The sequence below is a fragment of the Rhineura floridana genome, chromosome 9, assembly GCF_030035675.1.
Source record: "Rhineura floridana isolate rRhiFlo1 chromosome 9, rRhiFlo1.hap2, whole genome shotgun sequence".
Classification (NCBI taxonomy): domain Eukaryota; kingdom Metazoa; phylum Chordata; class Lepidosauria; order Squamata; family Rhineuridae; genus Rhineura; species Rhineura floridana.
The window spans coordinates 60,793,141-60,810,733 of record NC_084488.1 but is presented as its reverse complement, the minus strand read 5'-3'; the positions used below and the strand labels follow the sequence as shown (position 1 = coordinate 60,810,733).

General features: G+C 45.8%; 1 protein-coding gene across 1 annotated transcript in view; it reads left to right on the top strand.

The window, feature by feature from the left end:
* The first annotated feature begins 1,330 nt into the window (after positions 1-1,330).
* LOC133364236 (uncharacterized) overlaps positions 1,331-17,593 on the top strand; it is a 96,286-nt gene continuing 80,023 nt past the window's right edge. Inside the window, exons 1-4 of the mRNA XM_061584510.1 lie at positions 1,331-1,765; positions 14,746-14,846; positions 15,563-15,632; positions 17,220-17,350. Of these exons, the coding sequence (XP_061440494.1) occupies positions 1,588-1,765; positions 14,746-14,846; positions 15,563-15,632; positions 17,220-17,350 (480 nt within the window). The 5' untranslated portion in view covers positions 1,331-1,587. The remainder of the gene's footprint in view (positions 1,766-14,745; positions 14,847-15,562; positions 15,633-17,219; positions 17,351-17,593) is intronic.

The window sequence follows — 17,593 nt, the reverse complement described above, 5'->3', positions numbered from 1 at the left end:
GTTTTATTTATCATTTTCTTATGTAAGTACATTTCCAATAACATATATCAATGTAAAAAATGTCAGCAAGAAAAAAATGAAATAATTATATTAAATTAAATTACAGATAATTGTGGGATTGTACTTGAGTTTCCATATCTGTCTGCAATGGAGCAAGGGGGATGGAGCAAACAAAGGATTACTTAAGGCATATTAACTTTGTGGCTGTTTCATTTACACAGTCCATGAAGACCTGGGGCCCATTCTGCCATCAACCATTGTCTGGCCTCCTATGAAACCTCCTGGTACTGGGAGAGTCAGCCATTTCTATTTTTCACAATTTCCCAACAAAAGTATATTGTGATGACACATTTGTCCTGTAAATGCCTCCATTTATAAAATAAATTCATGCCAGGCCAGACAACATAAAATGAGTCTGCATCCACAGTTCCCTTAAGTATTTATTATTATTTAATAATTTATGAATCACCTTCTACATGTTTGCCAAGGTGATTTACATATAGTTAATAAAAACAGTTAAAAGAGTTTTCAAAACAACCCCCCCCCCAAAGATAGATTTAAAAACACAGAAAGGACATTATCCAGCCAAAAAAGCTTGTCAAAAGAAAAATGTCTTCAGCTTTTTCCAGAAAATATACATAGTGGGCACCTGTCATATTTTGCAGGAGTGCTGGTCCATAGAACAGGGGCATCCACACCGAAAGCCCTGTTCTGAGTTAATATGGAGTGGGCTTTTGATATTTTTGGAACTTCAAGTGGTATACTTGCAAGCAGCATGTTAGTTTTTCCATCTTTAGTGTAGTCCTTACTTAATCATGCTATTCAGGTCCAGCATCAGCAGGCAGCCAAGTAGGGCCCTGGCTGAGAGAGTGAAGCTCCCACTCCACGATCTGCAGCAGTGTCAGGTTGTAGGACCCAGTGACCCAATGCTAACATAGATCAGATGCTTGTACTGACTTTGGCTTTCTGTGAGCAAAATGTTGAATTTTTAAATAAACCTCCTTTTGAGGCATGATTACTTTTTTAGAAACTACTTAACTCCTTATTATATCCTATATGCCCAGCAACTTATTTCTCACTGCACTATTGTTTTTCACACTGACAATGTGTCTAGTTGCACAGCAGAATACACCCTGACTATATTTCTGAAAAGCGTCCTGGACTTTTAACAACTCCCGCAATAAGCAAAAATTCCAAAAGTGCAGCAGCTTCCATGTTAGCAAAGTTTTCACCTTTGCTTAACTGCAGAGACTGGGGGGTTGTTGTTACGAAAAAGGCAGCAACCAAAACGCTGAAAGAAAATAGCGTGACTCGTGAGCATTACCAGCTAAATATCCACAGGACACCAATACAAAACGTCTGTCCGGAGGCCGGGGGAGGAACAAAACGGCGATAACTCTGGAGGCCGTCCTGGAAAAGTTGAGGGAACTATTTGCAACAAGGCGGAATCGGCTACAGCGGCCGACGCAGAAAGAGGCCGGACAAAGATTTCCAGTCAGTGACTGGCGGCAGCCGCGGGCGGGCCTCCTTCCCAGCCCAACTTCCCTTGGGGAAACCCGCCCAAGCCGCGCCTGTGGAGGAGAAACCATGAGCTGCGCCGCGTTACTGAGGCTCCAGACAGCCATCGCCGTCCCCCGACTTTTGGGGGCGGGAAGCAGTAGCAGCAGCTGCGGCCGCCGTTGGAGAAGCGAGCCGTGCACTCCTCAACCGAGCCCTGTGCGGATCGGCTGCGCCTCAGGCTTCTGGGGAGACACGGCGGCCTCAGGTACTAACCGAGGGAGCCGCTCGAGGGCCAGGAGCGTCACACTGGATCCCACAACGAACCACAATTGGCACCGGCCTTGTCCTTCCCCGCGCTGGTCGGCAGCTCCGCCTGCTGGTTGCAAGCCGACACCCCTTCAGGCTGAAGCATTTTTGAAGGGGCGGGGGAGTGGAGGCGGGAAATAGAAACTCCCTTCACTTCAGACTTTTCCTGGCAACCGTATGCATACTTTCCGGGAGCTTACTTCTGAGTAAACATGCACAGGGTTGCACTACTTGGTTGCAGTCCTTTGTAGGTTTATCTGGGAGTAGGCACCATTGCAAGATAGGGGTGTAAGATCCTTTGTATGCTTCCTATCACACGCTCACCAATTGTCCCCTTCCCCAAATAGGTCCTAACCGGCACTTAACTGGCGTCAAACTTCTCTCGTTCTCTATATACTAAGTTCCACACGCACATTTTCTTCCCTATCTCCTTTTAGTATCCGCTGCCGTTTGCCTCTTACCTCACCTACTCTCCCTTGCTAGCTTCGCGTGCTGTTCCTGCCATGCAAGTTGTTCGCGAACACACATCCATACCTTTGCACCCAATTTCTTCTGCAGTGTTCACCTATGCTCGTTTATACAGGCTACCTTGCAAAACAGCTCAAAAACAAATCCCCCCTTGTAAATGAGACAGGCTTGACTCATGGGATGTTTGGTGGTGAAATCGGGTAAAAATAAGACAGCAGATGGCACTACGGTTGTTATAAACTCGATTTTTGTTTATTCGCTACAACCTCTCAAATTACTTGCAATTATGCAATCAGATCTCGGCAGGGACCATCTGTTTCAATGGAACTCACAAGTAAGTGCGAACACGCAGCTAGAGTGATTAAAATGTAGTGAAACAGTGTATTGTGTGGTCTGTAAACGCATGCTGTAAACGTTTCTGAGGCTACAATCCTAAACAGGTGGGAGTAAAAAATCCTGTTGACCTCAGTGGGACTTATTTCTGAGTAACTATGCAAAGGATTGGGCTGCATTTGGTTTTTAGCGACTGGAGAATGGAACTAGGGAGATGCTTATCTGGATGAATGAGTTTAAAGGGAAAAGGCAGTCTTACATATATATGCAGTAAATGTGACGTGGAAAGTTATTTGGAGAGCTGCATGTCTATGATTGATGTGTTATTAAAATAATTTGCATATTATACTCCTCAGTTTGATAGCCAAGTTGTTGTTGTAATTGACTTGAAGGGACATAATTTATGGTGACCCTATGAATCAGCGACCTCCAATAGCATCTGTTATAAATCACCCTGTTCAGATCATGTGAGTGAAATGTCTGAGTGAAATGTCACTTTTGAGCCAAAATCTGTTGTCAATGCTATAGCTAAAGCCTCTGATTGTGTGGAGAATTTTGTTGTTATGTGCCTTCAAGTCGATTATGACTTATGGCTACCCTATGAATCAGCGACCTCCAAGAGCATCTGTCATGAACCACCCTGTTCAGATCTTGTAAATTCAGGTCTGTGGCTTCCTTTATGGAATCAATCCATCTCTTGTTTGGCCTTCCTCTTTTTCTACTCCCTTCTGTTTTCCCCAGCATTATTGTCTTTTCTAACGAATCATGTCCAGGGCTGGTTCTAAAGGGTGGCCAGGTGGGGCACTGGCTGAGCGCCCCTGAGGCTATGTGCTCCCCTTCCGCAATCCACAGCAGCAATCCTGCTGCGGATAGCAGGACAGGAGCTTCAGAGCCACCCGCCATTCCCCCGCTTCACCTACCTTTCTCTGTGCTGTTTTTTGTGGCTGTGTGCGCAGGTTTGCCATCAACCAAGATGTCGGCAGAGGCTTCAGCCCCTTAGGGAAACCTTGGCCGCCATCTTGATTGATGGCAAACCTGTGCGTGCAGTGTGTGCCGCCGAAAAAACAGCACAGAGAAAAGTAAGTAGAATGGGGGAATGGCGAGCGGCTTGGGATCTCCCACCCTGTGAACCAATCCTGCTGCGAATTGCAGAAGGGGAGTGCCGGGGCCCAGGGCAGGCTGGTGCCCAAGGGGCTCGGCATGCCTGGGGCTGGCCCTGATCATGCCTTCTCATTATGTGTCCAAAGTATGATAACCTCAGTTTCATCATTTTAGCTTCTAGTGATAGTTCTGGTTTATTTTGCTGTAACCCAGTTATTTGTCTTTTTTGCAGTCCATGGTATGTGCAAAGCTCTCCTCCAACATCACATTTCAAATGAGTGGATTTTTCTTTTATCCACTTTTTTCACTGTCCAACTTTCACATTCATACATAGCAATCGGGAATACCATGATCTGTATGATCCTGACTTTAGTGTTCAGTGATACATCTTTGCATTTGAGGACTTTTTCTAGTTCTCTCATAGCTGCCCTCGCCAGTCCTAGCCTTATTCTAATTTCTTGACTATTGTCTCCATTTTGGTTAATGACTATGCCAAGGTATTGATAATCCTTGACAAGTTCAATGTCCACATTGTTGACTTTAAAGTTACATAAATCTTCTGTTGTCATTACTTTAGTGTTCTTGGCATTCAGCTGTAGTCCTTTGTGCTTTCCTTTTTAACTTTCATCAGCATTCGTTTCAGATCATTACTGGTTTCTACTAGTAATATGGAATCGTCTACATATCTTAAATTATTGATATTTCTCCCTCTAATTTTCACACCTCCATCTTGTTCCAATCCCGTGTTCCATATGATATGTTCTGCATATAGATTAAACAAATAGGGTGATAAAATACACTCCTGTCTCACACTCTTTCCGATTGGGAACCCATTGGTTTCTCCATATTTGTTGCGCTGCAGCCAACTCAGAAGGGACAGGAAGGGGGGAGGCATGAGTTTCAGGCACCTCCACAGCCAGAAGAAGCAGAGTTGGGGATTGTTGTGTCTGAGCAGGATCGTGCGGGAGGGGGGCAGCCTGCTCTCCAGCCAGTTCCCACGAGTAACACCCTTTCCGAGGAGCCGAGTGCACCGCCCCCAGTTGATGCAGAGGACTTGTGGGGGGAAGCTTCAGAGTCAGTGCCAGCTCCTCCTTTACCAAGCAGTTCCCAGGAGGATTCCAGTGTGGCACCGCCCCCTGACCTCGAGCCCGTTGCTCGGGAGCAGGTGTCTTCAGATGAGCTGTTGGATGCGCGTCCCGTCTCCTTGTTCCCGTCGCCGCGAGAAACGGACAGGGCAAAGACAGGAATTACGAAGGAGTCAGAGATTACGTTCGAAAACATTTCCTATATAAGCCTGCCGCTCCTAGTGGGGGGTCGTTGAGTCAACTTTCTTCACACGCTGCAGAGCATGTCTAGAGTATAGTTAGGGACTCTAGTGAGTTAGCGTAGGGTTTCCTATGAAGCGCAATGCCTTTGATGTATCCATTACTCTAATAAAACGAGATTTACTTGCACACATGCTCCAGCCTCATTCTTTCGGCTCTGGACGGGACAGATTGACTCAACCACCATCCCTACTCGAACCTGTTCCCATGGCGGATGACATGGACCAGAACGGAGCAAGAGGGGGAGTACCTATCACCATGGAAGCTTTGTATGCCAAGATCCAGAACCTCCGAGTGACTGCGCAAGCCCTACAAGCCGAGAACCAAAACCTCAGAGCCGCAATGCAAGCCTTGCAAGTGGATAACCAGAATCTCCATGCCTTGGTCGCCCAAGTCCAGGCTGCACCTCCCGGGACGGCAGCCCCTGTGAAGTCTCCAGTGGGGCTCCCCGTGCGATACGGGGGCCAGAGTGAACAGTTTGCCACGTTTCTAGCCCAATGTGAGTTGTATATTCAAGTGCGCAGAGCTGAGTTCCCAACTGATGACGCGAAGGTGACATTCATCATCAGTTTATTGGAAGCGGAAGCGGCAAAATGGGCCACCCCGTATTTGATTCGCAACGACCAGATATTGCGCCAGTTTGACGCCTTCAAGAATGTGATGGGGGACATGTTCCGAGACCCCCAGAGGAAGGAGATGGTTGCCTGCCAGTTAGGGACCCTGAGACAGGGAAGGGGGTCTGTAGGGCAATACACAAATGCTTTTCGTGTTTTGTCTCAGGAGATGGAGTACAATGACCCAGCCTTGATGTACTTCTACAGAAATGGACTGAGTCCAGAAGTGTTGGATGAACTGGTGCGCTCCACACATCCCGACTCACTGAGGGGTTTGATTCAACTGAGTTTGCAGATAGACAGCTGCTTAGAAGGAAGAAAGTTGGAGCGAAGAATGGAGCCTTCACGGAGTCAGGTTGCTGCTCCGCTGCCCCGTGCACGCCCCGTGCCCAATCCTGGCATCCCTACTGTCTCGGGAGAGGAGCCCGTGCAGATTGGGGGGGCTAGACCACGATTGACAGAGGAGGAGAGGGAAAGACGCCAGAGGGAAGGACTGTGTCTCTATTGCAAAAAGTCTGGACACCTCGCCAGAAATTGTGCAGCCAAAACCGGAAGATCCCAGCCGCCGGAAAACTTCACATCCCAGCTCTCGTAGAGGCTAGAGAGTTGGGGGGTGCTACAGACACTGAGCCTCCGTTACGACCCCTTCCCTCCCAAGGGGCCCTTCTGTTGCCCATTCGCATCACCCTATCCTCAGGCGAGAGCTTCTTAGCCAAGGCTATGATCGACAGCGGAGCATCTTCTTGTTTCATAGACCGAGAGTTGGCGCTACACCACGCTATTCCCACAAGAGAACTGAGTCAGCCGTTGGCAGTGGAGACTATAGATGGCCGGCCTCTGAAGTCTGGGGGGGTGACTTGGGTGACTGAGTCCATGGAAGTGAAGGTCCCTGGGCATCGGGAAGACCTGTCGTTCTATGTGGCATCCTTGCCGCGTTTCCCGGTGGTGTTGGGTATGCCTTGGCTGGTTAGGCACAACCCCACAATCTTTTGGGATGAAGCTGTGGTGGTTTTTACCTCCAAGTACTGCCATCAACATTGCCAGCCTGAAGAGGAGCCACAGGTGTTGGCAGGGGCGTCTCCCCCAAGGGAGATAACTTTGCCCACCAAGTATGGGAGTTTTCGGGACGTCTTTGATAAAAAGGAAGCGGAGCAACTCCCTCCTCACCGGCCCTATGATTGTGCCATTGATTTGGTGCCTGGGGCACGCATCCCCGCCAGGCGGATCTACTCTCTATCTGAACCAGAGTTGGCAGCGTTAAGGGAGTTTCTGGACGCCAATTTGAAGAAAGGCTTCATCCGCCTTTCACAGTCCCCAGCTGGTGCACCCCTGCTGTTTGTGAAGAAAAAAGGGGGGGAGCTCCATCCCTGTAATGATTATCGAGCCCTAAACCAGCTCACTATCCCCAATAGTTACCCGCTGCCGCTCATTAGGGAAATGTTGGAGAGGTTGCGTTCCGCCAAAATTTTCACGAAACTGGACTTGAGAGGAGCTTACAACTTGGTGAGGATTAAGGCAGGTCATGAATGGAAGACTGCGTTTAAGACCCGTTATGGTCAGTTTGAGTATTTGGTGATGCCATACGGGTTGTCGGGAGCATCTGGAGTCTTCCAAAATTTTATGAATGACATCTTTCGGGACTTTGTGGACCGCTTTATGATAGTATATTTGGATGATATCCTGATTTATTCGAATACTCCCGAGGAACACGACTCCCATGTGCGTGCAGTGCTGCAGAAGTTACGGGAACACCGTCTTTACGCAAAGCTGGGAAAGTGTGGGTTTGACCTAACCACGTTGGACTTTCTGGGGTATTGGATCTCTCCAGCAGGAGTAGAAATGGACCCAGAAAAAGTTCGTTGTGTACTCACGTGGCAACCCCCCAAGACCAAGAAGGATTTGCAACGCTTCTTGGGCTTTGCGAATTACTACCATCGTTTCATAGCCAACTACTCCCATCAGACCGCACTGCTCACGGATTGCCTGAAGGGCTCAGGACCTTTCCAATGGACAGAAGCTGCACAAGAGGCTTTCGAGAGCCTGAAGCGAAGGTTTGCTACCGAACCCATACTACAGCATGCCGACCCGGCGCTCCCTTTTGTGGTAGAGACGGATGCGTCGGACGTTGCGATCGGAGGGGTTCTTTTGCAACTGGCCCAGAAAGGGGGAGAACTGATGCCTTGTGCCTACTTTTCTAGAAAGTTAACCGACTCTGAACAAAACTACACTGTGTGGGAAAAGGAGCTATTAGCCATTAGAGATGCCTTTGAAGCCTGGAGACACCATCTGGAAGGGGCACAGCAAGAAATTGAGGTGTGCACGGACCATCGTAATCTAGAGAGTCTTCATACCGCCTGTAAACTCAATCAGAGGCAAGTGCGCTGGGCTCAGTTCTTCGCACCGTTCCATTTCAAAATTCATTATATCTCCCAAGCACAGAATAAGCGGGCTGATGCCCTCTCAAGGAAGCCAGAATTTCTGAGGGATCCCACCCCAAGACCGTTACAGTACATAATCCCTCCTGAGAGGGGAATAGTAGGGACCTGCCAAGATTCTTGGGAAGCTGAAGTGCGTGAAGTGCAACAACAGGACCCTTTCGTGCAGGAGCAGCGGGTCGAAGAGGGCGCATCACCCCAGGCAGAACAGAAGGACCTGTTGGCAGAATGAGAGCCAGCAGTTTGCTCCACAAAGAAGTAAGCAATGGGTTAAGCCGACTCTGAGAAGAGCCAGGCAGATAATGAGGCTCATGTTACTGCAATCTAACAGCTGGAGCCACTAATCGCTTAACAAGCCCAAGGTCCATAAAACACTGCAGGAGAAGAATGTGTGGTGTGGGGGAAAAGGCGAGGAGTTGTTATGTGTGTTGGAGTTTGCTACTGTCGTGTACTGTCGTGTCTACCAAGGAACAAGTAAAGTATTTGGAACAAACCTCTGTCTCAGTTTCTTGCTCCGTGTGCTCATAACAGCTTCCAACAGGACCTTATATGGAAGGATGGCATCCTGCACCATCAGGAAGCTGTTTATGTGTCCCCCGGAGAACTGCAAGTGAGGGTACTACGTCAGTGACATGACGCCCCCACGGCAGGCCACTTTGGGGTTTTTAAGACCATTCAAGCTGTCACTCGGGAGTTCTGGTGGCCCAAGGTGAAGAAGGACGTAGAGCATTACGTTCGCTCTTGCCCCACCTGCATGAGGGCTAAACATGCCACTGGGAAGCCACCGGGGCTACTGGAACCCCTTCCTACTCCAGGAGGACCTTGGCGAATGATTACTATGGATTTTATAACAGACCTTCCACCTTCACAGGGGAAAACCACAGTTTTGGTGGTCGTTGATGCCTTCTCGAAAATGGCTCACTTCATTCCGTGCGCAGGGCTCCCAAGTGCTCAAGACACTGCCAAGTTGTACGTGCAAAATGTGTATTGGCTGCACAGTCTGCCAGATAGCCTGGTTTCCGATCGGGGCACACAATTCACCTTGCGTTTTTGGCAAGCGTTGTGGAAGTTGCTGCAAAGTGAGCTGAGACTGTCGTCTGCCCATCATCCCCAAACGAATGGGCAGTCCGAGAGGGTCAACGCAGTGTTGCAACAATATTTACGTTGTTTTGTGAGGTATCAGCAGGACAACTGGATGTCCTACCTGCATTTAGCAGAATTTGCCTATAATAATGCTGTGCATTCGCACACGCAACAGACTCCTTTCTTTGCCAATTTTGGCTACCACCCCCAAGCCTTCCCTGCCTCAAATGACAGTCTCTCAGTCCCATCCGCTGAGGATTACTTGCAGGAACTTCACGCTATGCAACAACTACTCCAAGAGCAACTAGAACAGACCAAAGCGGATTACAAACACGCAGCTGACCAGCATCGGAGTGAGGGGGACCTCATACGAGTGGGAGACCAGGTCTGGATCTCTACACGTTTCCTAGCTATGCCTGGCCGGTGTCGTAAACTGCAGGATCGGCGTGTAGGGCCCTTTGAGGTGGAGGCTCAGATTAACCCTGTGTCTTAGACTAAAATTGCCGCCCACCTTCAAGATGCACCCAGTCTTCCACAGGGCATTGTTGACCAAGGACGCTGCCCCCGACCCTCACCGTCCGTGAGTGGAGCCTGCACCGCCGTTGTTGGTATAGGGGGAGGAGGAATACGAAGTACAACAGATTTTGGACTCGCGAAAACGCCAAGGGCGTCTTCAGTACCTGATTCATTGGAAGGGGCACGATCCAACTGAACGTTCCTGGGAAACAGAGGAGAATGTGCACGCTCCGACTTTGGTGAGAGAATTCCATGAGGCTTATCCAGAGAAACCTAGACCTCAGGGGTGGGAAGGGTTAAAGCATGGGGGGGGATGATGTTGCGCTGCAGCCAACTCAGAAGGGACAGGAAGGGGGGAGGCATGAGTTTCAGGCACCTCCGCAGCCAGAAGAAGCAGAGTTGGGGATTGTTGTGTCTGAGCAGGATCGTGTGGGAGGGGGGCAGCCTGCTTTCCAGCCAGTTCCCACGAGTAACACCCTTTCCGAGGAGCCGAGCGCACCGCCCCCAGTTGATGCAGAGGACTTGTGGGGGGAAGCTTCAGAGTCAGTGCCAGCTCCTCCTTTACCAAGCAGTTCCCAGGAGGATTCCAGTGTGGCACCGCCCCCTGACCTCGAGCCCGTTGCTCGGGAGCAGGTGTCTTCAGATGAGCTGTTGGATGCGCGTCCCCTGTCTCCTCGTTCCCGTCACCACGAGAAACGGACAGGGCAAAGACAGGAATTACGAAGGAGTCAGAGATTACGTTCGAAAATATTTCCTATATAAGCCTGCCGCTCCTAGTGGGGGGTCGTTGAGTCAACTTTCTTCACACGCTGCAGAGCATGTCTAGAGTATAGTTAGGGACTCTAGTGAGTTAGCGTAGGGTTTCCTATGAAGCGCAATGCCTTTGATGTATCCATTACTCTAATAAAATGAGATTTACTTGCACACACACTCCAGCCTCATTCTTTTGGCTCTGGACGGGACAATATTCTGTCCTTACAGTAGCCTCTTGTCCAGAGTCTAGTTTGTGCATCAGAACAATCAGATGCTGTGACACCCCCATTTTTTTAAAGCATTCCATAGTTTTTCATGATCTACACAATCAAAGGCTTTGCTGTAATCTATAAAGCACAGGGTGATTTCCTTCTGAAATTCCTTGGTCCGTTCCATTATCCAACGTATGTTTGCGATATGATCTCTGGTGCCTCTTCGCTTTCGAAATCCAGCTTGGACATCTGGCATTTCTTGCTCCATATATTGTAATAACCTTTTGTTGTAGAATCTTGAGCATTACTTTACTTACATGGGATATTAAGGCAGTAGTTCGATCCCCTTTCGCTTCCAGTCCGTGGGCCATTGTTTAGTTTTCCGTATTTCTTGACAAATGTTTGTCAAAATTTGGGCAGATTCAGTCTCAGTAGCTTGTAGCAACTCTATTGGTATGCCATCTATTCCTGGTGATGTGTTTCTTCCAAGTATTTTAAGAGCAGCTTTCACCTCATGTTCTAAAATTTCTGGTTCTTCATCTTATAGTTCCTCCTTGAATGAATCTGTCATCCTTGCATCTCTTTTATAGACTTCTTCAGTGTATTGCTTCCATCTTCCTTTTATTTCATCTCGGGCAGTCAGTGTGTTCCCCTGTTGATTATTCAACATCCCTAGTCGTGGTTTAAATTTCCCTTTAATTTCTCTAATCTTTTGGAATAGGGCTCTTGTTCTTCCCTTTTTGTTGTCCTCTTATATTTCTATACAATAACTATTGTAATAGTTCTCTTTGTCCCTACATATTAGTTGCTGTATTGTTGCATTTAGGGTTCTGACCTTGTTTCTATCTTCTTTTGCTTTTGCTTTCCTTCCCTCTTTAACCATTTTAAGAGTTTCTTCAATCATCCATTGAGGTCTTTCTCTCTTGTTAACTAGAGGTATTGTCTTTTTGCATTCTTCCCTGATAATGTCTCTGACCTCAATCTATAGTTCTACTGGTTCTGTGTCAACTAAGTGTAAAGCCTCAAATCTGTTCCTTATTTGAACTTTATATTCTTCTGGGATGTTATTTAAATTGTATTTTGGTATTATGATTGCTTTGCTGTTCTTCTTTAGCTTTATTCTGATATTATCAGTTCATGATCTGTATCACAGTCTGCTCCTAGTCTTGTTTTTGCAGAAAGTATGGAACTTCTCTATCTACTACCAATTATATAATCAATTTAATTCCTATATTGACCATTTGGTGATGTCCATGTGTACAGTCGTCTTTTTGGTTGCTCAAAAAATGTGTTTGCAAGAAACAAATTATTGGCTTCACAGAATTCAATAACTCTTTCTCCTGCTTCCTTTCTGTCTTCTCAGCCCCATTTCCCCACAATTCCTAGTTCTTCTCTGTTCCCTACTTTTGCATTCCAATCCCCCATGATTATCAGAACATCTTGTTTGATGTGTGATCAATTTCTTCCTGTACCTCTGTGTAAAATCTGTGTTGGAGTGTAGGCTTGGATGATGGTTATGTTATAGGTTTCCCACTTAATCTTACTGATATCACTCGCTCGGACCTTGCATTATAGGTCCTAATTACTTTTGCTGCATCATTTCTCACTATTAAAGCAACCTCGTTTCTTCTTGATTTCTCATTTCCTGCATAAAACAGTTTGTAGTTCCCTGATTGAAAGTGTCTCATTCCCATCCATTTTAATTCACTCACGCCAAGTACTGTAATGTTGATACGTTCTATTTCTTGCTTGACAATTTCTAACTTTCCCTGGTTCATGCTTCTCATATTCCATATTTCAGTTGTGTGTGGCGTACAACTCCAGACTCTCCTTTCGCATTTGTGTGCATCAGCTTCTGGGCTTCCTTTTAGCTTTGACCCAGCTGCGTCAATAGTCACAGCGCTACTCGTACTTGTCCTTTGTTCTTCCCCAGGAGCTCGGTGAGTGCCTTCTGACCTGGGGGTCTCATCTTCCAGCACTATCTCTTGTTGCATTTTGGATACTGTGTTCATAGGGTTTTTGTGGTAAGAGGTAATCAGAGGTGGTTTACCATTGCCTTCCTCTGAGTTTGGATGCATCTTAGTCTGGTATTTCAGCTTTGATTATTCCTCCTTGGGTGCCCCTGCTAGGAGTCTAGCCTCTTGGTCTAGACTCCTGATGGCATTGCTGTCAGCTTCTTCAACACTCTCAAACCTCCTCACCACGTTAAGGTGTGCATCCCAGAGGGGGAATAGATCCTAGTGTGAAGAATAGATTTCCCTTATTACAGTCCTCCCTGCATTTAAGGGCCAGAGTTTGCAGTTGTTATAAATGATGGTCTTGGCAGTTCGGTTTTTAGAAATTAACCATTGGCTATATATAGTGCATTAGATTATCTTGTCCCATTCCAATCTGATTTCAGGGCTGGTTATGGGACTGAATTGCCCTTGGTTGCCTTGATGGGAGAACAACAGGGGAGTGCAACCCTGTTATTCTTACTTGATCTTGTAGTGGTCTTTGATACCATTGACCATGGTATCCTTCTGAGCCGACTTGGTAAAATGGGTATCAGAGGCATTGTTTCACAGTGGTCCTGATCCTATCTCTAAGGTTGTTTTCAGAGAATAGCACTGAGAGATAGTCTTTCAGGCCCCTGGCAGTTGTGCTGCAGGGCACATCTTGTCCCCATTGCGGTTTAACATCTATATGGAGACATTGGGAGCGGTCATCAGGAGATTTGATGTGAGGTGTCAGCAGTATGCTGATGATACCCAGCTCTATTTCTCTATAACATCTGAACTGGAAGAGGCTGTGCAAGTCCTGGACCAGTGTCTGTACTCAGTGATGGGCTGGATGAGGGCTAATTAACTGGGTCTGAATCCTAGCCAGATGAAAGCTCTGTGATTGGTGGTTCCCAAGTTCAGATAATTGGTCAGTTGCCTGCTCCCTCTGAAAGAGCAGGTTTGTAGTCTGGGGGTGCTCCTGGATCCATCTTTGTCAATAGAGGTTCAGGTGACCTCAGTGGCTAGAAGTGCCTTTTACAAACTTTGGTTGGTAAGACAGCTGTGGCCATTTCTGGACTGGGGTAATCTGACCACTGTTGTCCATGCACTGGTAACCTCCATCCTGGATTACTGTAAAGTGCTTGAATCTGGTCCGGAAGCTGCAGCTGGTGCAAAACTTGGCGATGCAACTGCTCACTGTGGCAGGCTATCACCAGCATGTTACCCTGCTGCTGAAATAACTGCACTGGCTGCCCATTACCTACTGGGCCAAGTTCAAGGTTCTGGTTTTGGTGTACAAAGCCCTATGCACCTTGGGACCAGGATACCTTATATATCCTTATATACCCAGTCAATTACTGCACTCTGCAGGTGAGGGTCCTCCTGCAGATATCATCTTAACAGGAGTTCCGTTCCACACAACATAGGAAGTGGGCCTTTAATGTTGTAGTACCTCCTCTTTGGAATTCCCTCCCCTTAATTATTAGACGAGAGCCAGTGTGGTGTAGTGGTTAAGGTGCTGGACTAGGGTTCGAATCCCCACATAGCCATGAAGCTCGCTTGGTGACCTTGAGCCAGTCACTGCCTCTCAGCCTCAGAGGGAGGCAATGGTAAACTATCTCTGAATACCGCTTACCATGAAAACCCTATTCATAGGGTTGCCATAAGTCGGAATTGACTTGAAGGCAGTCCATTTCCATTTCCATTTTCAAATATTAGACAGGCACCATCTCTGTTATCTTTTCTCTTCTCTTTTGTTGAAAGACCTTCCTCTTTCAACAAGCCATTTAAATGGTAGAGATCTGTGTTGGAATTGCTTTTTAAATATGTTTTTAAAGTTGTTTTGTTTTAATATGCTCTAAAGTATTTTGTTTTTAAGATATTTTACAGTGCTTTTAGTATTTTTGTTTGCTTCCCTGGGCTCCTTCTGGGAGGAAGGGTGGGGTATAAATTTAATAAATTAATAAATAAATTAGCCTTGAACTATATTTTAATAATAATTATTAACATGTAAGTTAGTTTGCTGCAAAGTACATATTTCTGAACCGCTTTGCAATAGATGTTTTTGCAATGTGCATGTGTTTTTCTGTTAAATACAGTTTATTCCTTTGTTTTAGTTCCTCAACTACTCTATGGAGGGAAGCTGGATTTCCTGGTTTTTGATTACCTTTCTGAAATTACAATGTCTTTACTAGCTACTGCCAAAGCTAGATCTCCAGTGAGTAATTTTGCTTTGTTAAAAAATAAATTCTAGATTTGTATAATATATCTGTAATGGTCTAAAGTGTTAGATCTGTTAGAATTTCAGTTATTTGAAATCCTAATTACCTGGTTCTAAGATATACTTTCCTGAAGCTCTGTGCAGGTATTAGGCCTAGAACACTTTTTGGTGGTGTGTTCTGTCAGCAATTCCATCTGTATATTTCAAAACCAGCAATTATAGAACTTGTCACCTCAGCTTAGGGAGCAATCCTATCCTAAAACAGCGGTCAGCTAAAAGGCTTTAGGAAGTGATGTATGTGTTACTCTGCCAGCAGAGATGGAGGTCTGCAAGTGGGATGTCACATCCCTGGAAGTCCCCTAGTATGCAGGTAGACAGTTCCACTGGTGCTGTTCCTCTGGTGGTATTCTGCTTGGGTGGTGTGTATGTGAAGCCGGGCATTTCCCTGACACGCCCACAGGACTGACATGACTATGTGTTCTCTCCCATTTACTACAGTGGGAGGAATGAAAAGAAATCTGTCCCTACACTTTGCACCCTGGCCTCAGTGAATTAGCAGGGCTATGGGTGTGTGGTGGCTCTGCCAGGAGCTGCCGTACATGACCCATAGGGCTGCTCTGCCCATTGATGTTTCAAAATTACTTTCTAAAGCTAAAACAAAAAAAATTCACCTCTGATAAAAATGTTTGCAATTTAATTTTTATTTCTTACAGGATTTGGGATATACTCCTGATTTTGTATTAACTGCAATGGCTCCTTATATTAAGGACATACACAGGAAAGGTGTGAATTTTATATTGCTATAATAAATTTAAATCGTGTTTGTAATGAAGTAAGAAATTGCAGTTTCTCTTGTCTTCTGATTTTGCAACATAAAAAATTGTGCTTCATTATTTTTAGTCCTTTTGTACTCTTGTTTATTTGTAATGGATTGTAACCAATGTTAGTCATGCTCAAAATAGATCAGTTGAAATTGATGGACTTAGCCAACATAGGCCCATTAATTTCAGTGGTTCTGCTGTGACTAAAACGTAGCTGGATACAACCCTATAATTTTATACCACTTTTGAGCCAAAAGTGGGATTCCAAAGAGGCTCACAATAATCAAAAGCCAATACATTTTTAATATGAAATGTTCTTCAGGAGGGGATTCTAAGTCAGAGCTGGATTCAGGCATGATGCAGATGTGCATGGTTGTTGCCTTTGTTAGAGGAAAAAGTTTTAAATTAGCCCAGAAAAAAATGAGCTAGTTTGCGTGTCCAAACATACTAGCATACACATGCGACACATCTACAACAGGAAACTGAACAAAGAACAAATTGATGTGGTTTGGACAATTGTTCGAGTTTTTATTACTCATGGGTTTTGAAGCTGTGAATGAACATCAAGGCCCAGTACTCCTCCCTTTGCCCCTCCTCCGCTAACAATTTTGCACACTGGATTTGGTGCAAACATCCTGGTTTATATTAAGTCGGAGTTCCCTGTTATGTCCAAACCAGGGGACTTTGGTGTTCTGTCAGTTAACAAACCAGAAAAATAAACCGGGATCACTGGCTTATTTTCCTGGGCTGGTAACCAATGATATGCCAGGGCTCTCCATTTTAGACATAACAGGGAATTCTGGCTTTAAAAAGTCAAGATCTTCATGTCAAAGGTGGTGTACAGGCAGGGCTGTGGAGTCGGAGTCAGAGTCGGGAGCAATTTTGAGTGGAGTCGGATGTACCGATTCCGACTCCAACTCCTTCATAAATGGCAGATGTATATTAACTAGTAATAACAAATTTATGGTAGTGAAATGGTAGCACAAGGCATTTCATCACCACCACGTGAATCCAGAGCTTGGAAAAGTTACTTTTTTAAACTACAACTCCCATCAGCCCCAGGGATTGGGCTTGTGGGAGTTGTAGTTAAAAAAATTAACATTTGCGATTTATGAAGGAGTCGGAGTCGGACAGTAGAAAAATAGAGGAGTCGGAGTCGAAGGTCTGGCGTACTGGCTCCACAGCCCTGGGTACAGGAGAAGAGGAGAGGTGAGGCAGGAGCACTTGGTTCAGATGCTTATTCTCAGCTTCATAAACCATGGCTTATGAAACCCTGAATCCTTATTTGAACTGAGCCAAATTCTCTTCTAATGTACAAAAACTTTACTACCTGCTCACCTTGGAGCAGTTCTTACTGACCACAAGTGACCGTTTAGAGGTCTCTTCCAATCCAGTCTAGTCAGAGCTGCATACTATAGCAGTCAGCAGTGATTTCGTAGCTAACTATAAGCAACAATCTGAGGAAAAATAACTGAGAGGGAAATCAAATTGTACATGTGCTTATGTAAGTATGTCATGTACATAGTCCTAATTTTTTTGCCTTGCTTAGGTGTCCGTGTTGTCAGTAATGCTGGTGGAATGAATCCACTTGCCTGTGCTGCTGCTGTCCAACAAGTAGCCAAAAAAGCTGGCATTGACTTGAAGATTGCTGCAGTTACTGGCGATGATTTAATGGGAGAGGTATTTCAGTATTTTATTTCTTTTAAAAGTATTGTTTGCTTAGGAAGTTTGGTGATTTTTATACAATAAAAAGACAGATAGGTTTGTTGTAGAAGCCTGGTCAGATCCTTAAGGCTTCCATTAAAAAAATGTCACAAAAATTACACAAACACGATGGACAATCCATAGGCCAAATGTAACATGATCTCCTATGGGGTTTTTATTGCTGATACAGCTAATTGGATGGTGGATAAATAATGGCTA